This window comes from Condylura cristata, unplaced genomic scaffold, assembly GCF_000260355.1.
Source record: "Condylura cristata isolate star-nosed mole 26May11 unplaced genomic scaffold, ConCri1.0 scaffold00001, whole genome shotgun sequence".
NCBI lineage: Eukaryota > Metazoa > Chordata > Mammalia > Eulipotyphla > Talpidae > Condylura > Condylura cristata.
Window position 1 is genome coordinate 20534131 of NW_004567102.1, and position 21057 is coordinate 20555187.

Below are 21057 nucleotides of genomic sequence, written 5' to 3' on the forward strand. Positions count from 1 at the left end.
TTAGAAATGCTACATTGTGTAGTAGTATTTAGAAAGGAGGTAAGATTGTCAATGTTAGGGCAGCTTGTGTCTGACATTTTTAGTAGGAATTAGATTCAGCAGAAAGTTAAGGAATCATGGATTATACTACTTAAAGAAGATAATGTGTAGGACAGATGCTGCCATTGTGTTGGTTTGCCTTTTAAACATTTACTAGCACCCTACAGATACAGTTGGCAACTTCAGTACATACACAGCTTCAGTGTGTATATTTAAGAAGCTTATGAGTAATTTCTCCATGATAATATTTTGTTTATGAGTCATGCTTACACCTAAGAGTAAAGGAACAACTTGGTTCGAGAAAAACCCGGTAAGTAAATTTCTTACATTAAATAAATTGACATGTACATTTAGATAAATATGGTATAGATGTTTAGGGAGATAAAAATGTTTAATGAAACTATGATAGTAATGAATAGGGGATATTAAAACTTTAGTTATTGCCTTACAAATAGATTATGAAAAAATCTATGAATTAAAATAATTTGGGGAATTTGCATAAAAAGAATTATACTTGAAACGAACATCAGGTCTATCATTCTGGAATTTAAGAGCCATATGAAATAACACAGGGTTTGGCCAGTGTAGTGTGGCAAGGCCCGGAGTCACCTCAGCCAATTCTAATTCCAAATGTAGCACAGGAGACTTATTGGGTGTGGGGGTGGAAGTACAAGAAATAAAAATGCAATAACATGCTTTCTAAAGCTTATGCGGTATCCACATGTTTGGGACTAAGTATACTAAAAAATATATATAAATATAATTTTATATTCCTCAATGGTAAAATAATTAAGCATAAGTTATTTAGTAAGACAAATGCAAATTTTGGAATTTGGAATCAAATGCAAATTTTGAACATGAATACAGAGACTGAAAGAAATGCTTAAGACATAAAGGAGCCCTCTTTATTCTCCCTGGATGTTTCAAGAACTTTGGACTGGACAGTTTAGGAATCCCTAGGGTGCTTTAGAGATCATACCACTCCTAGGGATATTGTGAGGAGTAGAGTCTATAAAGAGCTCCTAGCAGAAAATACCCTGCGTGTAGCCAAAAAGCACGAGGAATATTGCTGCTGATCTTCCTTTTTCACAAGAGCAATCCTTTAAGAGGACTAACAAAAGGTTGACAGTTCAATCTTTTGAGTGCCAATATAAAAAATAAAACGTTGAATTCCACTGATCAGGTCTAATTGTAAAACCACTTGCAAAAGTAGTTTCAGAATTTTCGAACAAAATTATCGGGGTATTCTGGAAGCAAAATGGTTTTATGGGTATTTTACTCTCGGTGAAAAGTCAGTCATCCGTGTACATTTATCACCATGTACCTCTTAAAACCTTTTTCCTTGCTCAAGCAATTGTTTTACATTTCTAAATGATGTAGAGCATCAGTAAGGTGCTTAGGTTAGCCTCTGAATAACAAGCTTCTTTTCACACCACAGATTTCATGATCAAAAATCAGCACTGGCATGTCTGTTTGCTCTATTCCCAGGTTTACTCTCTCAGTTCATATCATCCAGACCCGTGAACTGGAAATATCTTGTTAACTCTGCACTGTTTAATATTCTTTGGAAATTAAACTACTTGGGCATGTTTAGAGCTCAAATGGAATCCATGTGTTTTGCTTGACAAGAGCTTACAATATTGAAAATCATGTTTGTGGCTAGCTGATAGGGAAATTTCCATATACTGGAGCATTGTGCTGATGAAACCTCCTCTGCTGTGAAGATCAAGTGAGATAATGTGTGTAAGAGCCCTATGAAAACCAAAAAGTGCTGTGGGCATTTGAGCCCTAGGCTGTTATGATTAGTGATGAACAGCATCTCAGCCAGCCAAGGGAGAACATGAAACTGGAGAACAAATTTGGTTCCAGGAGCAAGGGGAAATATAACTTGAAATCTCACAGTTTGGGATTTGTAATTGAGATCCGTTACTATTATAACAAAATGTAGTTCAAAAAGACATAGGATTTTCCCTGTTAAAATCAATGAAGTTAAAAGAGCAGCTGCTTGTAAAAGTTAATTTTACTTGACATCTGCCTTGGTTCCAGTAATAAAAGTAGTACTGTTGAACAACCTGTTCTCTCTAGTGCTATATCATTTGTTACTGTGAGGTCTCTTTTCAATAAATTGTTGCCTTTTGGTTTCAAAAGTTATTTTGTTGATTTATAAACTGTGTCTCTTAGAATATATCATAAACATAATTTGTGCAACTTCAAGTAAGTAGAAAAGGAGTCACATTCCAGATGTGGCTTGATGTTCTTGGGGAGTTATAATGTGCAAAAGAAACCATCTCAAATGTAGTATGACATGACAAAAATGTAAAGGTATTTTGAAAACCATTCCTAATTTATTTTTAATTAAAAAATACCTATTTGAAACTTACATCCCCACAAAAACCCTGCAGATGGACATTTTAGCAACTTTATTCATAAATTGCCAAAACTGGAAAGCAACCAAAATGTCCTTCAGACATGAAGGGACAAATAAACTGGATGCATCTAGTGTTATTTAGCATTGAAAGGAAATGAACTAACAAGTGCTAACAATATACAGAGGAACCTTCAATGCATATTAAGTGAAAGAAGCCAATCTGAAAAGACCTTATAACTCCAACTCTATGATACTCTGGAGAAGGCAAAACTAGGGGAACAAAAAGTTCAGTGGCTGCCAAGAGTTTGGCGGGAGGCAGGGTTGAAGAGCAGAGCATGGAGGTTTGTTAGGGCAGTGAAAGACTCTGAGTGATCTACAGTGGGAAATACATGTCGCTGTATATTTTGCCAGAGCCCATTGAATGTATAACAATATGAGTGAACCTTTGTAATTTGTAATAAATATACCATTCATGGGGATTGTTGATAATGCAAAAGGCTGGTCATGTGAGGAGCAGAAGGTATATGGGAAGTCACTGTAGCTAAAAATTATAGCCTATACAAGAAAAAAAAAGAATAAAATTAACACCTAAATACGACTAGAACAAGAGTCTATGCAAAGGAGGGTCTCCCTTTGTGCTGGCTGATCACCTATCTTGGGTTTCTTTTAAGTTGCAACTTTGTTATTTGTGCAAATTGTCATTCCTCTTGAGTTTTATAAGGGAGCTGGAGTGAGTGGTAGAGGGTACAAACAACCAGAGAACAAAATTGAGCAATATTTTCCAAGTGAGCATTGTTTTCTTGTCATTTTTATGTGTTTTAATTTAGCCAGTGTTGGGTGAGCAGTTCAGAGAGATGGGATTTATTATTTTAAAATGAAGCCACCCTCTAGTTTTTCATTTTCAATTGATTGAGTCACCTTTATTTTACAAATGTCCATTGACTCTTTAAGAACCCTTTTACCATATTTATTCATGTAGTTAACTCTGTGTAGATTCTTGTTCTCTCCCTTATGCCCATCACTTCAGGAAAATCATGAATATTTTTCTTCATTTTACTACCCCCTTCACACAATTCTGCTTCAGAGCAGCTCCTGGCTGACCACACATTCTCCTTTAGACTCTTTAAGAACAGCAGTGAAATTCTTAGCTGGAGAACATTGAACATTGTTGTCCTCAGAGAACCTTTTTTTTTTTTTTTAATAAAGTGGAACCATTTATTCTAAATATGTTAACAAAAGAGTTAAAGGAGCTGCTGTTGTATTCTCTAATAAAATTTTAATTGCTTAATAAAGTCAGTGTTATAAAACATTTACGTTTTTGGCAAATTTCCTTTTTCTGTTATTATTTTACTACCACTCAGGTTAGCACATACCTGGCAGATGCTGCTAATCTCCTGTTTCATATCCAGAGGAGATATTGGTAATCGGTCTTGAGCTCTTTCCCTGGATGTGACTTAGAAGGAACCCTCATCACAGTGCTATGTGAGCTGGCAAGGTAGTACTGACCATTGATGGTCCAGCATCTCTGCTGTATGTTTACTAGTTGCTGCTGTTGTATGCTACTTATCTACTAAAACACGAAATTACAAATCATTAACTCCATATCATTTCCTGGACTTGAGATCCATGCAAATTTACTTGCCTCTTAGATACAAAATCATTGTGGCTCCTTTTCTTCTCCCAACTTCCTCTCCCTATAGCTGCTGTATTACAAAGAACCCACCTGGGTTACTGGGTTATCTTTTTTTTTTTTTTTTAGTTCTCTAAATATCTCGCTCCCTGCTCTTCACTTTTGTGTCTTTATGTTGCTAATGCCTCTGCCATATTCGATTTTTAGTTTAGATCACTGGATTATCCTTTAAGGCATTCTTCATATTCTAGAAAATTGCCCTCCTTTTGCTCCTTTCCAACTATTTCAAATACAAATGTGTACAAGCTAGTATAACACATGCCTTTGTAACTAATACTAGGATGATAAGCTTAAAAATGACTTCTTCCAAGCTGATCTAAGTGAAAAGTCTAGGAAGAAAATGTTTTATGTGATTGCCTTTATCTTGTAAAGATACTGAACCAAGTGTGCTTTATATTCAGGTTTTTCTATCCATGAGTAGATTAATCTTCTGATTGCTATTTGATTTTCACTTTTCATGACATTTTAGGCCTTTTGGAGATAGGAGTGTTTTGAGACAAATATTTTGGATTTCCTTTCAAAATAACTACCAGCTACTGCAAACCATTTATTTAATAAAAGTATCCTGAAAAGTTTATCACACAGAATAGTAATTTTAGAGTTGTAGATAAGGATACTTTTTTTTTTCCTTTTTACATCTGAGCCTTTATTTGAGTGAAGTCACATTTATAATTGTCTTCCTTACTTTCTGTATTACTTTGAAGCAACCTCTGTATCGTCAGGTAAAAGTTATGTATGTGTGTGTGTGTGTTTTAAACAGGTGTGCACTGTAAAGAGCTTTGAACTTTGCATGTTTTAAATTTTTAATAATATCGAAAAGTAGATATTCAGTATATTTCAGTTTTTTTGGTAGCTATTATTTAATGACACAGCAAAACCAAAGCCTCAAGAATGCAAAAGATCAATTGGAAGGAGGGCACAGCCTTTTTTGGTAGAACCTATTATTATGTATCCATAGTTTGAGTTTGAACTGCTAGTTTGGGCCACTTGTTTACTCTAAATATTGGAGCCTTGGTTTCAATATTGTTTGATGGAACATTTTCCCTTCTTTTAAAGGGACTACTTAGAATACTGCATTTATCTGAAAATGAAGGGAGCAACGTGTATGGCTCCCCTGGTTGGTAGATCATATTTACTTTCAGTCTGCAAGATTGAAAGGTGTTCATTGGGTTATGAGGGTTGAAATATTGTCCTGTTTGGAAACTTTAGAAATGCAAGATGAAATGGGCAGTGTCTCTGGCAAACTTAAACCCATGCTTCTATTGGAAATACTTGACACAGGTAAACATTTCATTCACCGTATGGTAATTGTTGAGTGCCTCTGTAAGTGGATGAAACTGAGGGGTAACCCAAACCATTAGTGGGAAAACCCCATTTTTCGTCTCTAAAAGGGGCCAGCCACCCATGTGCGTCAGGGAAATGAAATAAAATTCTTGGTGTGCTTAAAGATCTTTGTTGGTGTGAAGTCCAGAGGAGAGGGAGAGAGAATAAAGATGAAGATTTTGAAGAATAGACTCGTGATAAAACTCCAGAATCACCCATCTTGGGAAAATGCTCAGTCATATAGACTGGGCATGAGCAAGGTATGAAGCTTGCCAGAAGACTAAAATACCTCCTGGCAAGAAAAAAGTTACGAGTTGGGCAAGCCCAGGGGGCTTGGAGAAGGGAGAGATCAGAAATTCATTTTGTGCCCTCCCTGGTGGTATAGTGAGTTAAAGCACAGCACTGAAGCTAGCTGCAGCTGCTTCAGGGTGAGTTCTATCCCAGCACTGGAGGTGATTCACATGGCGCGGCAGACCTCTCCTGACCCATCCACTGCTCCCCTCTGCAGTGTACTTCGTCAGTCGACCTGTTCTGCTCCCTACTCTGTTTCTGGTGAATTCTCTCACTGCCCCATCACCTCTGGCCTGTACTCCAGCTCTGTATGCACAAGTATATGAATCTTTTTAAAAAAAAAAGAAAAATTCATCTTCTGTCACCCAAGCTGGGTAAGGCAAGATGAAGGCTGCCATCACCCTTGAAGAGCCCTCTTGCCAAAGTGTTAAATGTACCAGAAGCCTCTCCACATGTCTTTCTAACTACACTCTGCTATGCCTCTTTTTTTCCTTCACAGCTGCTCTCCATTCTGGAAGTTTCATTCATGGCATGCTGAGAGTTGTGGTCCAAGGTGTCTAAGATGTTGGCAACATGGAGTGGGGGTGGGTGGGTGGGTGGGGGAAATGGCACCTGTTCTTGCGGTCATAGTGGTGCTTGCTTTTATAGCGGCAAGCCTATAACATCTTTGCCTGTCACACCACATACTATATTAAAGTCACCAAACAGAAAAGGATACTAACAGAGCTTTTATTCTTGTGAGTAAAGGAAGACAGACATGTGCTATTAAACTGATAAATAATTTTAGATAGTAGTAAATGTTGCAAGATAACTGAGCAATTAGAATACCTGTGGAGAGGGTTCTGCTTTACTAAAGGTGATGGCGGAAGGCCTCTGGGAGTAGGTTACATTTGCCAAATCCCAAATGACATGAAGGAAACTTCAGTGCAAAACTTGGGGAATCTTTATGATTGAAAGTTGTTCATAGGGTTATAAATGTTGAAAAAATTGTTCTGTTTGAAAAGTGAAGGGTGTGAGAAGACATAGCAGTGTGCTGGGGCCTGGCCTTTGACCTGGCTTCTGTGTGGAGTGTGGAGTTCTTGGACTGTATTACGATGGTGGAAAATAGCCTGCCCAAATGCTGTGTGGTTCTGGTCTCAGTCCCAGCACAGGCTCTGCTCAGCAGCCAGCAGTTGGCCGATTATGGTCTGAGGAACTCAGGTTCCTTGTCCAAATGACAAGGTTGGACCTAACCCCTCTGGGTTCTCTTTTGTCTTCTGTGACTGTGAATCTATGTGCTATTTATTGACATTAAAAGAAGAATTATTAGTTGGCAAAATACATTATTATGTTTTATACCCAAACATGTGCAACATGCAAGATTTACTTATGACTATTAATCCTTAAGATGAGATTTATTTAAGAGCTAGTAGTTTGTTATACTTGTCAAAAAACAGCACCAACCCTCCATTGCTTGATTCAGTGTGCAAAATGCATTCATAATCATGTAAGGATATCTTAATAGCTCACCTCCAACCTCTTAACAATAAAAAGAAATTAGCTGTATGTTGTGCCAGCTTTTATTATGGTTCCCCTGAACAGCCTAATCAACCTATTGAAACTTCACAGACGAGAACTATGATAGATCTTTCTTTTTTATTCTTGGTGATTTATGTGTCAAGGAGATTATTATATTTTTCTGCTAAATAACTAAAACATGTGGGTACCAAAGTCTATTTAAACTAGACACATTTTCATTTCAGATTGTAGAGGGAAGTCCTTAATGCTGAAAATCCTGTTATGATAGTCTATTGCTTTCTCAGAAGGTGACAATTGTGATTTAGTTCAGTTTTGTGCAAAATTTAGTTTTGCTTAAAGCAGAAATTAAAAAAAAAAACAACTCTGAAATGTAGACATAGATCTATTTTTACGTTTATTGGTTAAGGGAGTGGCACAGGGGGTTGTCTACAGGTGGCACAGGGGGGTTGTCTCAGCACTGTCACCTATGGCCTGAGTTTGATCCCTGGCGAGGGAGCTAACTTACATATGGCACCTGTCTTGCCTGCCACTCTTCTGTTCTGCTTTCCACTCTGTCTCTAGTGAATACTCTCACCTATACCCCAGTTCTTCTCTGCAGGAATAATCCTTAAAAAAAAAAAAAAAGATAAGACACAGTTGCGAGTTTCCTTTGGATTTGCCACACAGTCAGTAAGTACTTATTAAATATATGTTAAGTCACGAGTGCTACAGGCCCAATGTCCCTCCTGGTCAGATGGGTGTAGTAGTAGCTGCTTGGACTCAGAAATTTCCAAAGAAATGATGGGGCTAACAATCCTGAAAATGAAGTTTACATTCTGTCAGCTAAAGGTCACCAGATGGCTTTGCCTCTTTAAAGAGCTTTGTAATAGCTTTATTACTTCATATCCTTAACACAAACAGATAGGTGCTCTTTTTGAAAATGCTAATTGTTTTAAAAGTTGAAAACAAAACCTTTGGGAAACTCAGAATCTTGCTTAAAATATAATTTTACTGAGCACATTGACCCATAGTTTAGAAAGTGTTCTTGTCAGACATTCAAACTTACAAATAAGTTGCGGGGTGGAGAGGGAGTCTTCTTACAGAAACCGGAGCTATGATGAGTTTATGCTCCTGCGGTGTCTTGTGCAGTTGTTGGAGACTGGATAGGCTGTCACACTCATCCTCTGCTTGGCATGGCAGCAAGGGGGCCCTAAGAAGGTGTTGAGAAAATGTCTGATGAAAAAACAGGTATAATAACTTTAGATAACCCAAGGGATTTATTGGGAGTGGGGGGGTGGGGTTAGCCAGGGGAGTGGCTAACTTTTCATTTTGAAAATTTCTCTTTGGCCTTGGTATAGGATATAAATGAGGGAGAGGTAAGAATGGAGGCAGAAGCAAGTGGATGAAGAAGGTGTATTATTCATAGTTCAGAAAACAGGAAATGAAGATTTAAGGTTAAGACATGGCTGAATTGAAGAGTATTTCCTGCATGGAATGAGTAAACATTTAGAAATAGTTTGCTGTCACTGTGGAGATTTTATTTGCTTTTATGTAGAAAGGACACCTTGATTAGATGGCATATGCTTTATGGGTTGAACAGAAGCAACTGGTATAGTCCAGTTTGAACACTCCATCTGTTTTCAGAAATTGACTTTTTAAATATCTAGGTAAAATTTTTTCATATTTTTAGAGCATAGTTTTTGAACCATGAAATCTCTAGAATGGTGAAAATAATTTGACATTAACAGATGTAGGACACATTAAAGTGTACTATCCTAAAACCTTGGTAGCATTTTATATGTCATGAAATTCTGGACAATATTTTCTATGGATACAGTCTTTTGGTTATACTAAAATTGTAGTACATATAGTTCACTTTCTTGTTCTTTAGTTTTCTTTTACATGTATTGACTATTACATGAAATTGGTAATGTTTTTCCATCATCATAATTTTTATTAAATATTTTTGAAGTGATGCTTTTATTTGGATAGTATTCAAAAGTTTGTGATAAATGTTTATACTTCCAGAAAAATTTAACATATGAAATAACTGGAGAGGGTACCCTACCACGGCCAACGGATCTCTTGGAGTTTGCTTTTTAGCTGAAGGAACACTCTTTCAGGAATTGTCAAGTGATTTGTTGTTTCCTAGATCAACTTAGGGTCATAGGACTTGGAGTTGCTTTTGTGTGTTTAAAATATATTCTTGGTTTCTCCTGGTAATGTAGATGCCAGAATGAAGGACTGAATACTTGTTCGTGTTTATACATGTGTGGTTTTGTGTGTGTGTCTGAAAGAGAGAGAGACGGAGAGATACATGGAGTATGTGCACATACACTTCAGAATGTAACCAGTTTTGCTGTGGCTTAGCTTAAAATGAAAGTCCTTTCCAATATTTTCATCATCCTAGGATTCAGTGCTACTGGGCAGGTTGCTATAAATTTAGAAATCTTCCCATTTTTATTTTCAAAGATAATGTTTTCATGACTTGAGACATTTCCATAAATTCAGATGAGTACTCATTTCTTCTTTCCCTTTTGTGTGTGTGTGTCTCTTCTCATTACTTTTTAAAAATAGTATAATAGTTTATTTTTACATCATTTTGACTTTTTCCATCTCAGTTGTAATCCTCGTCGTCTTCCCATCACCAAATCACCCGTGTGCCATCACTTCTTTTCTCATTACTTTTAAACTCAGTGACATACCCTACAATCCTTAGCACCATATAGTTAGCTGTAATCACATACCAGTTAGCTTTCTGTACAATTTTTGACTTAAAAAAGAGAAAAGTTCTATACCTTTTAATTACTCCCTCTCTTCTACTTTCCCTTTCCTATTTCCTATTTAGTATTAAAACTTTTCAGTATTTGATCTAATCCTGTTCTCTGTTTTTAGTTAACAGCCCGGTCCTTGCCTGCTGTGCAGTCTGATGAGAGACTTCAGCCTCTGCTTAGCCACCTCAGGTAAAAAAAAAAAAAGACAGCCATGTTTTGCTTATAATTGCAAGTGTATTAAAGTGGACAGTGTATATTAACATGTTTAAAACCCCTTCAATTGCTAAAAACTTGCAAAAGGTTTTTTTCTTGCTTTAATACTTTAAGTTCAAATCCTTAATATAATATGCTTGTTTTCCTCAAATTTAGGGCGCAATAGAATGTTTTTTGAATTTAATTGAAGTGTGTAGAACTAGTTAAGTTTAAGTATAAAAGAGCAGAAAGTTGACTAGAACTAGAACAATCTCAAAGGAATGTGCTAAGAAAACACAAGCTTAATATAAACTTAGGCCCTCAGATGTTTTATGAGGAATAGATGGACGAGGTGAATTTGTTTTCTGCATGCATAACAACATATCATTATTTAAAAGACAACACAGAAAAAGAAAAGGAAAAACTTATCACTACTCAGAAATAAAAACTTATTTTCTCTATATTGTTTAAAACCCAATTTTGAAATTATCCTTGATGTAACTACTACATTTTATCTTATGCAATGTAAGTCCTTTTTTTCTATTATTAAAATCACTGCAAAACATAATTTTTAGTGACTACATTATATTTTCTTGTATTGCTGAAATACAATGTATTTATCTCCCACTAGGAGGCATTAAGACCATTTCCAGTTCCTTTCACTAATATAAAAAATGCAGTATGTAAACTTTATCTGTATTTTCAATATTTTCTTTCACATAAGTTTTCAAAGGTGGAGTTGCTTTGTCAAAGCATGTGAACCATTTTAAAGATTTAAGTCTTTGCAATTCTTTTTCAAAAACCTTATTCTACTTTTATTTTAATATTATACAAGATTTTCCATTTTACTGTTTCCTGAACAAGCAAAAACAGTTACTAATTTGATATGTGAATCATAGAGATACTATTGTGCATTTTGTTGCTGATTACAAGAATGATTTTAAAACATTTTATTCATTTTTATTTGGGTTGGATTAACTGTTGATAGCCTCTACTGATTTTATTTTGTATTATGTACTTTAAAGGATAGTAATTCTTTGTATTCATTACATGTTTTTTGTGAAAGTTTATGAATAATCTTTATTTTCCAAGGTACCTACATTTAAAGTTTTATGTAGTACCAAAGTGTTTTCTTTTAGGAAATTTTTTAAAAACCTAGAATATTAGTTCTCATTCAGAAATTTGTTTCTATATCATTTTGTATTCTTCAGTTTTTCTTATTCCATCTCTGTTTTTCTTCTCTGTTTCTTGTCAGTAACTTTTCCTTCCCACACATACTTTTTAACCTCTTTATATTTATTTATGGGGAGTTCAGACTGACATTTCCGCAGTGACTGAGTAGCATGAACTATATGCATAGCTGTTGGATTTCCTAGAGTGCTGTGTGAGCTCCTTTCCCAGCTCCTCTTGTCTTCCTTCACACCTGTCTCCCTCCTTTCTCCTCTCCCCATCCCAGTTCGTTTAATATTTTATCTATTGAGTATCTGTCTTTTACTATAGTAGCCTCTTATCTGTTGTCCTTGATGTCCACTTTTGTCCTTTCTGGGATATTTCAAATTATTGTCACAGTGATTATATTATTCCTGGCTTAAAGCCATCCCCCAGCTCTTCAGTTTCATTCTGGATAAAGTCCAAACTTCTTAGCCTAGAATATGAAGTGTTCTGGAAGGATCCTGACCTAGCTCTTTGGCCTCTTCGGGCAGTACTGGTACCCTAACTTGTAGTCATACTGAATTCCTCAAAAAAAATTTTTTTTTTCTATTTCAAGATGCCTTGCTTACTACACTGCTCCCTGTAAGTATTTTTTACTTCTTCCAGGAGTTCTCTTCTCCACTTCTACATTTTGACTAACTTTTGGTTGTCTTTTAGGACTTAGTTCATGTCATGTCCAATGATAATTTTTCCCTCACCACTTAGTTCTCATTCAGTCTCTGCCCTCAGTATGAATCTCATGTTTTTTATATGTTACCATAGTATCTCATGGCTACTACCCCTGCGCTACAGAACTTACATGATATTGTAATGATTTGTTTACTTGTCTGATTTCTCCATCATAGTGTGAACTGCACAAGAGTTTAGAAAGTGACTTTCATATTTGTATTTTCCTTGGGTTGGTGGTGTCTGACATATGGTATATGTATGTTGCGTCTTTTGTGAATGAATGAATGTATACATCTACGCTGCTTCCATGTAATAAGTGATTATTCACAAAGTTTTTATAATTTGTAGAGTATATTGCCACATTCCCCCCACCCCCATATAACCACTGGTTCAAAAGATATAAATCTAAGGGATTCCATGTCCTCCCTTGTTAGTGCTTGAGCTTGTGCAGTAATGATGGATTCTCCGATCTCCATGTCATTATGGTAATTGTCAACTAGAATTTAGATTAACTACTGACAGGTCTCTTCAAGTCCTTGAAACTTGCACAAACTACACTTGTTTAGATTTTCGTTCTCTGTGGAGTTCACTTATGACTGGTTGCTAGGCAACTGGGCTAGATGCAACCTGTAATATGCACCAACTGATGTTGTTTTTTTTTATTATTATTAAAGCAAAAGGTTTTTCATTTTATTGCCATGTCAAAAACATCTGTATGTCAGGTAGTAGCTGATGTGCATGGTTTGACACTTTCTGTTCTACAAAGGAACCTTTCGATATGCTTTCCAGGCTATTGAGCTGTCTCTTTTGGCTATCTGAATGTGATATCTTTCTTTTGCCTTCCTTTTGCTTAGGTCATAATAGGAAAGAATATTACTTGATTTGAGATTTAATTATGATCTTGTTAGGAAAAAATAATCATCATTGATTTGCATGAACTATATAATTTAAATGTTACCTGAAAGGGATGGCCATTAGAAGGGTAAGACTGAGATCATTATTAGGTCTGATTTTGTTTAGTGCCTCTAATGATCAAAGATGAATGATGAATAGCATTTTAATTGAATTTGTCAATAAAACTAATTTGGGAGATGATATAAATACCTATGAAGTTGAACAGAGTCTCAAATCATTTTACAGGATTCAAAGAGAATTAATGCAACATTTTGCCAACCTAATAGTGTATGATATTGCTGAACAATATATATTATTCTAAAAATGTAGAAGTGATGTTTCCAAATTTTCTTAGTTGCCCTAGTTCTCTAGTTAAAAATTAAGCACAGATGCTTAATTCATAAGATGCTTTCTATCTTATGAAAAATGCTTTTGAGTTTTTATTCACTATTCATGTCAGTTACTGAGTGCCTCTTACATGCTTAGAATTAAAAAAAATAAGAGAGTCTTTGTTCTGAAGTAATAAGCAGTTTTGGTTTCATTTGAGAGATATTCTTAAACATGTCATAAAATTTGTATACCTGCCTAATAGCATTAAACACAAAGCACATAATTTTATGAATTGAACTGTGCCCCTCAATGAATTATTTTCTTAAAAATTGTGCTGTGATAATTTTGGATTCAACACTGCCTGAGGCAGTTGTGACTCACAGTGGATACTCCATCTACAGTGAATTTTAATCTCCCTTGGAGGATGATGCTGACATTGACTAAGAAGGAGAATGAAAGAGGACAAGGGGATCAGGAAACAAATACGGTGGCTGAGATCATGGGTTCATTGGTTTCAGACATTTAAAACTTGAGATGCCTATGAATCATATAGGGGAAATGTTTATAAATAAGCTGAATATAGACCCACAGATTTAAGTGGAGGATGTAGAGAGATTTTCTAATCATCACTGTATAGGTGGTGTGGAATGGTTATGACTCAAGGAGAGTGTAGAGTGACCAAAAAGGGGGAAAGGGTCATGAATGGAACCCACAGATAGTCTGGTTTAATTGATTTGTGATGGGCAGCAATGGAGGTGGGAGATGAATTAATAGAGGATCCAGTTAAAATATCTTGGAATCTTGACTGAAATGGTACACAGCAAGAGATTTGTGGTATCAGAGATGTTAAAGGAAAGATTTCAAAAAAGAATGGTAAACATTGTTAAATGCCCTAGCACAGACAATTCAGTAAGTAATGTCAGTTGGTTTAGGCCCATAGGAGCACTGATGATTTGACCATAACATTGTAAAAAGGTCTAGATGACATCTGACTCCTGTGAGAAACTGAGGAGTGAATGAGGAGGCGCTAAACAAAGGAGTGGAGGATCTTGCTGGTAGAACTTAGTTCTGAGACAAGAAGGAAAGACAACTGGAACCATGAGCACCAAGCTTGAAATTGTAATGGTGGCTCTGACCTGTAGGCAACTTTGATGTAAGAGCTACTTAGTAAACATATTTTAGTACTTTAAGAGATTGCTTTCTTGTTTATTTAGCATATATTAAGTTAACTCCTACTGTATGCTAAATGTGATGTTAGGTTCAAGGCACACATATTTCTTTCTGCTCTTATGGGAATTTATGTTGATCAGAAAAGAGAACATCAGCTAAAGTAGTTATAATAAATTATGATACTTGTTGTCGTAGTAGAGGTATTTGACCATGTGGGAGCACTTAGCATCATGGAATTAATGAAACTTTGCATTCACAGTGTTCTGGTAGCTTATCTTCTACTACACTCTTTAGATTTCTTTTAGTGCTCTTAGACCAAAGTATTCTTAGGGATTTCACAGATGCTGCTGGTCTTCCTATAATGCAAAATTTATGATTTCTTGTGCTTTTCAAGTACTTTTATTTTCTTCAGTTATTACATTTTTTATCTTTATTCATTGAGTTTCTTTTAAAACATTGATTGTCCTCTAGTTAAGTAATAAAGAAAAATAGTTATTTTACACTGTGTTAAGCATAAAGTGCTAACAAAGTACAAAATGATGATGCTATGTGAAATAACTTTCTTAAAAAGCCTGAGAAAGCATTGTGGTAGTTACTGTAAGAGATTTGCGGCTAAAAGTAATTTGTTTAGAAGTTCTGTGATGATGGGCATTTTCTACACCTGTGTTATTCAACCTAGTGGCCAATAGACACAGATTACTTTCAGTGTTTAAAACTGATGCAGTTGGAACACTGAATTTTAAATTTTGGTTTTAATTAAAATTTCTATAGTCAGTTGTGGTTAATGACTACTGGATTAAAAAGTGTAGTTCTAGATCATGTTCAAAATACATTTAAATGGTCATATTTCACTCAAAGCACAAATAAAAAGACTTCAATGAAATGGGTGGAGGAAAGATATTACTGAGACTCACTAAAGGTTTAATACTTTTTGATTTTTGAACTACTGTTCAGGAAGTAATGCTAAAAACAATAATACAAATGTAAAAATGTCCATTTTTAATAGTGCCACCTTAGTTATTGATATACTAAATGCATAAAATCTAGAGGAGACTAGTTGGTACAATCTTACAGATTACTAACCTGAATTACTCTAGTTAAAGTCATACCTATGTGTTTCATGATAATATATTAGTCTGTTTTCTTTACAGCAAAATTGCCAACTGAAATGATCATTTTTATTTGTTCATTTGTTTGTTAGGTATTTGTTTGTAGTGGAAACTCCATTAGAGCAAGGAATTTGTCCATCCTGTTCACCCATTACTTATAACAATGACTGAACAAAGGAGGACCTCAGTGACACCTGAATGAATGAGTGAGGGGGAGAAAACTCTTTCAAGTTTAAAGTTCTACCACTTGTTCAGCTTATTTATCTTTTTATGTTTTAAAAGACATATTTATTAGGAAAAGGAGAAAGAAAGAGGCACCTGCCTGGCCACAAGAGGCAGGAGAGCTGCTCTTTCATTTTTTTAAAGCTCTTAACTATTGCTACCAACTGAGATGGTAGTTTGGACAAAAAGCACTGGTGGATTTTCTCTTGTTTTATGGTAAAACTCCGATAAAGAAATGCTCTTTACCTTTGCAGAAGCCCACTGCCAGTTTTATCTTTTATTTTAGGACTTGGACTTTTTTTTTTTTTTTTCTTTTTTTTCATGAAACCAGGGACTGATTCATGGATGGCCAAAAGTATTTTCTGTTTCCCTGTGACCTTAGAAAAGGTCCCTTTATTTTCTCTGGGATGTCTTATTAAAATATTGAATGAGGCCCTCCCTGGTGGCGCAGCGGGTTAAAGCACTGCACTAAGAAGCTGAAACCACTTCCGCATGAGTTCAATCCCCGCCTGCCCCGGAGGTGACCACATGGTGTGGCAGACCTCTCCTGACCCGCCCGCTGCTCCCCTCAGCAGTGTACTTCATTGATCTGCCTGTTCTGCTCCTTACTCTCTCTGGTGAAGTCTTTCGCCATCCCTGAGTCTCTGGCCTGTACCCCAGTTCTGTATGCACAAATAAATAAATCTTTTAAAAAAAAATGTTGAATGAATGGATTTAAAAACAAAACAAAATTATTACATATGTTGCTGTTTGTTCTGTGAAATGAAAGCTGGAAACATTATGAGCAACATTAATTTGGTAAGCCTAAAGGAATGTAGAGGGAAGACCTGGAATGTGACTTCTGGACTGTGACTCTTAAGTAATCTTCATTAGTTGGCCTCATCTCTGCCCCCCTCCAAAGAAACCCCACCCAAACTCTGAAAACATTGTGTCACCGGTTGTCTACTGCTTTGGGGGAACAAATATGAGGGTCTAATTCTAGAATGCCACACACTTATGATAGCTAATCTGAAAATCATTCACTCTACAAATTATTTGTGGGGGAACAAGAAGTTTTCATCAGTTTATTGTATTAATTTTACTAGGTGTTTGAACTTTGCTCCACGTTCCCTCTACCCCCTGGCTTTTTCATTACCACTCTCTCAGGCACTATAGATATTTGTTGGGAAGTTTAAATATATATGGTGAAAATACCTATATAGGGCTGTTGCTTGAAAGGGATTTATATATTTTACTTTTAAAAGCAATTTCATTGATGTACAATTTACATACAGTGAAATGTACTCATTTTAAGAGTACTGCTCAGTGACTTTTGACAAATGTAAAATGAAGATATTTTTGATAGAAAAATAAGAAGCAACTTTCAGTTCTCTTGTAATGCATTGAATTGTTGCAGCTTACAAACTGGAATGAATAAGAAAATATGGACCACTTGGGGAATGATGAGACCAACCTAAAAGAAGAGTAGCAATCATACCATTTATAGTGCTTACTTGATGTAGAAACCCATCTGATCTTGATTTTTATCGGATATGTGAGCCTCTTGGAATCATACAATTTCTCCCAGTTAGAGAAATATAGATCATTATACTATATTGTCTGATGGCAGTATTTTTGGGGAGGTGTTTTTTTAATGTAAAATTGAATAAGCTTCATACTTGTAGAAAATAATTTACATTCAATTTAAACAATTTTATTGATTGTGTTGTCATTTGGAATAACTGCAGGGAATATCACCTGGGCTAATACAAGTTAGATATCATTTACTAGGGATTTAGCTGTAAAAAGAAACTCTTAAATTTCACTGGTGACAGCTGTTGAGTGAATTTTCTTGTGATATCTTTCACAGTAGGAAATGATATATTGCACTTCGTCTCCCTTGATTTCCACCTACCCAACAAATCCAAGCTGCAGGGTTGTGCTTTCTAAAAGCCTGAACAGCCTAGAGTATGTGGACAGTTTTTTTTTCCCCCCAACATCCAAAGTGGATGAAATTGTGATTACAAAAGTGGATATATGAGTGATATACAAAACCTTTGTTTCCACTTTCTAAAATTGTTTTTCCATTTGTGCCATGATCATACCTGGCTTTATGTGAAATTGTATTGGAATTTGCTATACTTTTATAGAATGATGTAAGGTAGATTACAGTTTATTTTGAAAGATGTGTTAGTTTACTTTTTAATGGTCCAAATAAATACGTTTCCTTGTTGCAGAGTTCAGTTTTGATTACTTGTGATGGTTTCTTCATTGGTTTTTTTTATTTTATTCCAGTTTTTAGAATATGATAAACTGCAGCTTGCCAGATAGAAGGAGTGAATAGTGTTAACCTTTATAGATTCAAGAGAACTGGGAAATGCTTGACAATGAAAGAAATGTGTTTTATGAACCTCAGGATATCTCTCTTGGTAGGCAGAAAAGGGCAAAGAGACACTCCCTGAGGTTAGCAGAAGAATTCGTTCTAGTCTTATTCAGCGTATTACAGTCATCTACATACATATCCTGCATAGCATAGCTTCTTATAAATGAGAACTTGGACAGTTGTAATTAGGTGCTGAGTTTGGCCTGGCTGCTCCAAAGGCTCCCAAATAGAAATGTGTCTCAGCTCTATTTTTCCCTAGAAAACAATTCGGGTTACTTCCAAACTAATCAAAATTCAAGATTGCTTTCCTAATAATACAAATGGCAAACTGTGGCTAAAGTTGAAAAGATAGATTCCCAAGTTAAATGTGAAAACGAACATATTTGCAATAGACTTTTGGCATTTCCGTCCGTGGGCTTGTTTGCAGCTTGTACGCTGTTTGCGACTGGCACAGACTGATCTTGACTTGGCAGGTAGAAGTCCGGGCAGATCAACTGGCTGTTCTCACTCTCTAGGTGTACCCAGCCCCCTGGAGAATCATTTGATTGTCCCAGCTCATTGTGTCCTTATGCTTCAACAGCACCAGCCAGCCACCCCATAGAGATAATTGTCATTATCAATGTGAGCCTTGTACATAAGTTTACATTGTTGTGGTAAAATTAACTTTAGTAATTTTTTTCCTCACTCATGTCCAAAATATTTCAACATGTAATCAATACAGAAGATCACTAATGAAATGTTTCACATTATTTCTTCCTACTGATTCTCTGAAATCCAGTGCATGCTTACCATCTTAACTCAGACTAAGCTACTTTTCAGCTGCTCCATAGTCACATTTGATTAGTGGCTACTATATTGGCCAGTGCAGCTTTACAAAATTGGATTCCATTGAAATTGCCACGTTGAATTTTTGTACTTTGGAAACATCCTAAGAATGTTAATATAGACAAAACTTTCCAGATCATCATGATTTTCAAGGTATAAATAATTATACTTCATGTAAAAATATTTTTTTTAAGGGTACAAAGAAGCCGGCAAAGAAACCCATTTTCCTGTCTAATTTTCAAAGGAAGAAACTGGTGCAGTAAAAACTAGGGTGGAGAAAACCACCACCAAAATGTGTTTATTATAGTTATTTAATATAGTTAGACCTGGATAATGATGTTCACAACTTGAGTGAAAAATACACTGTTCGACTCTTCTACAGACATTTCATTTTGTCCTCATTACAGCCCTTTGGGGGCAGCAGTGTTGTGATTCTTTTTATGCTCCCTGTTTACCAATGAGGAAATGCAAAAAATGGCAGGATTTTCAACAAACAGATAACTACTTGATTTTGAAACCTGCAGTCTTAATCACTTTACTCTGCTTTTACTCTCTTCCTGTTTTGCTTTCTGCTTTGGGTTGGGTAAATTGGTCTAGGAAAAGTTTTGCAAATAAGAGAATTTTGCTAATTCTTAAAGTGCTACAATTATTCCACTACTCCTGGTTTACCCCTCAAGTTTTCATCAGTCATTGGAAAAAGTGATTGGAGAAGTTATCACTCCTGGAAAGCTGACTTTTACGTTTTGTCATAAATGCTGGTGGCATTTCTGTCGCAGTAGTGGAGCTTCTGAATACCACTCTTGGCGCCAAGGTGTGGTGATCAATCTTCTGCTAACAATCAATGCCACAGCATGAAAACATTATTTTTTTCCTTAACCAGCTAATCTTGCCTTGAGACCCACAAATCTACTTTCATTTAATTTCTTCTTTTTGTTTTCACCTCTCAGTTCAGCACTCAAAAAACAATTCCCTGTTGAGTACCTAAGTGGTCATATTGATATTTGTGGTGCATTGAACAGAACTTAAATTTCTGTTGTTTCTACAGGGACCAGGAGTAGGTCGCTTTTCACTTACGAGTCACAGGTCAGATGTGTGCAGATACATGTTACAGATGCATCTTTTTATTCACCCATTTCATTTTTATTCTGTAAACTTTTGTGGTAGTTGTGTGTGGTAGTGTTTTGCTTTTTTTTTTTTTAAAGATTTATTTATGCATTACAGAACTGGGGTACAGGCCAGAGAAGCAGAGGTGGTGAGAGGATTCACCAGGGACAGTGGGGAGCAGAACAGGCTGACTGAAAAAGAACACTGCTGAGGGGAGCAGCGGGAGGGTCAGGAAAGGTCTGCCACGCCATATGGGTCACCTCCAGGGCAGGCAGGGATTGAACTCATACAGAAGTGGCTTAAGCTTCTTAGTGCTGTGCTTTAACCCACTGTGCCACCACAGAGTGTATGTGGTAGTGTTTTAGGAAAACTTGAGTTACACATGGGTATGGCTAGTTGTGCCTTCCTGTCTTAGTTTCCTTCAGTCTCCCACCCCAATTAGACTGATTTAACTGGATATATAATAGGATTATTTTAAATTTGGTTTTACAAATACAGGTTATGTTTTGAAAGTTTTCCTTTTTTCCTTTCAACATTTTATTTATTGAAACTGTTAATTTTAGTTTTCTACTTACTGTGACTTTTAGTTATATTGTGAAAACTAGCTGTGCTTACCTCTTACTGTTTAATGGGCACAATAACATGGAAGGAAAAAGTGCCTCAGATGTGACTAATTTTTAATTAAGCTGCATCAGCATTTATTAAACAAATGTTACAGTAAGAAGGTATTTTTCATTTTGTATACCATAGTTCTCTTATACTACATAGTGTAACTTAGCATCATCACCTCAAGAAACAAATAAGGAGAAATACCTAGTTACTTCTGCATAAGCAAACGGTTTGTTATACACCCTGGTGCAAAATTCTGTTTTCTTTTTTTTTTTAAAGATTTATTTATTTGTGCATACAGAACTGTGGTACAGGCCAGAGGCTCAGGGGCGTTGAGAGGCTTCACCAGAGACAGAGTGGGGAGCAGAACAGGCAGA

General features: G+C 36.0%; 1 protein-coding gene across 1 annotated transcript in view; it reads left to right on the forward strand.

The window, feature by feature from the left end:
- The window catches only part of PRIM2 (primase, DNA, polypeptide 2 (58kDa)), a 256639-nt gene that overhangs the window by 131075 nt on the left and 104507 nt on the right, over nt 1–21057 (forward strand). The window contains exon 8 of the mRNA XM_004673597.2: nt 10104–10171. Within this exon, the coding sequence (XP_004673654.1) occupies nt 10104–10171 (68 nt within the window). The remainder of the gene's footprint in view (nt 1–10103; nt 10172–21057) is intronic.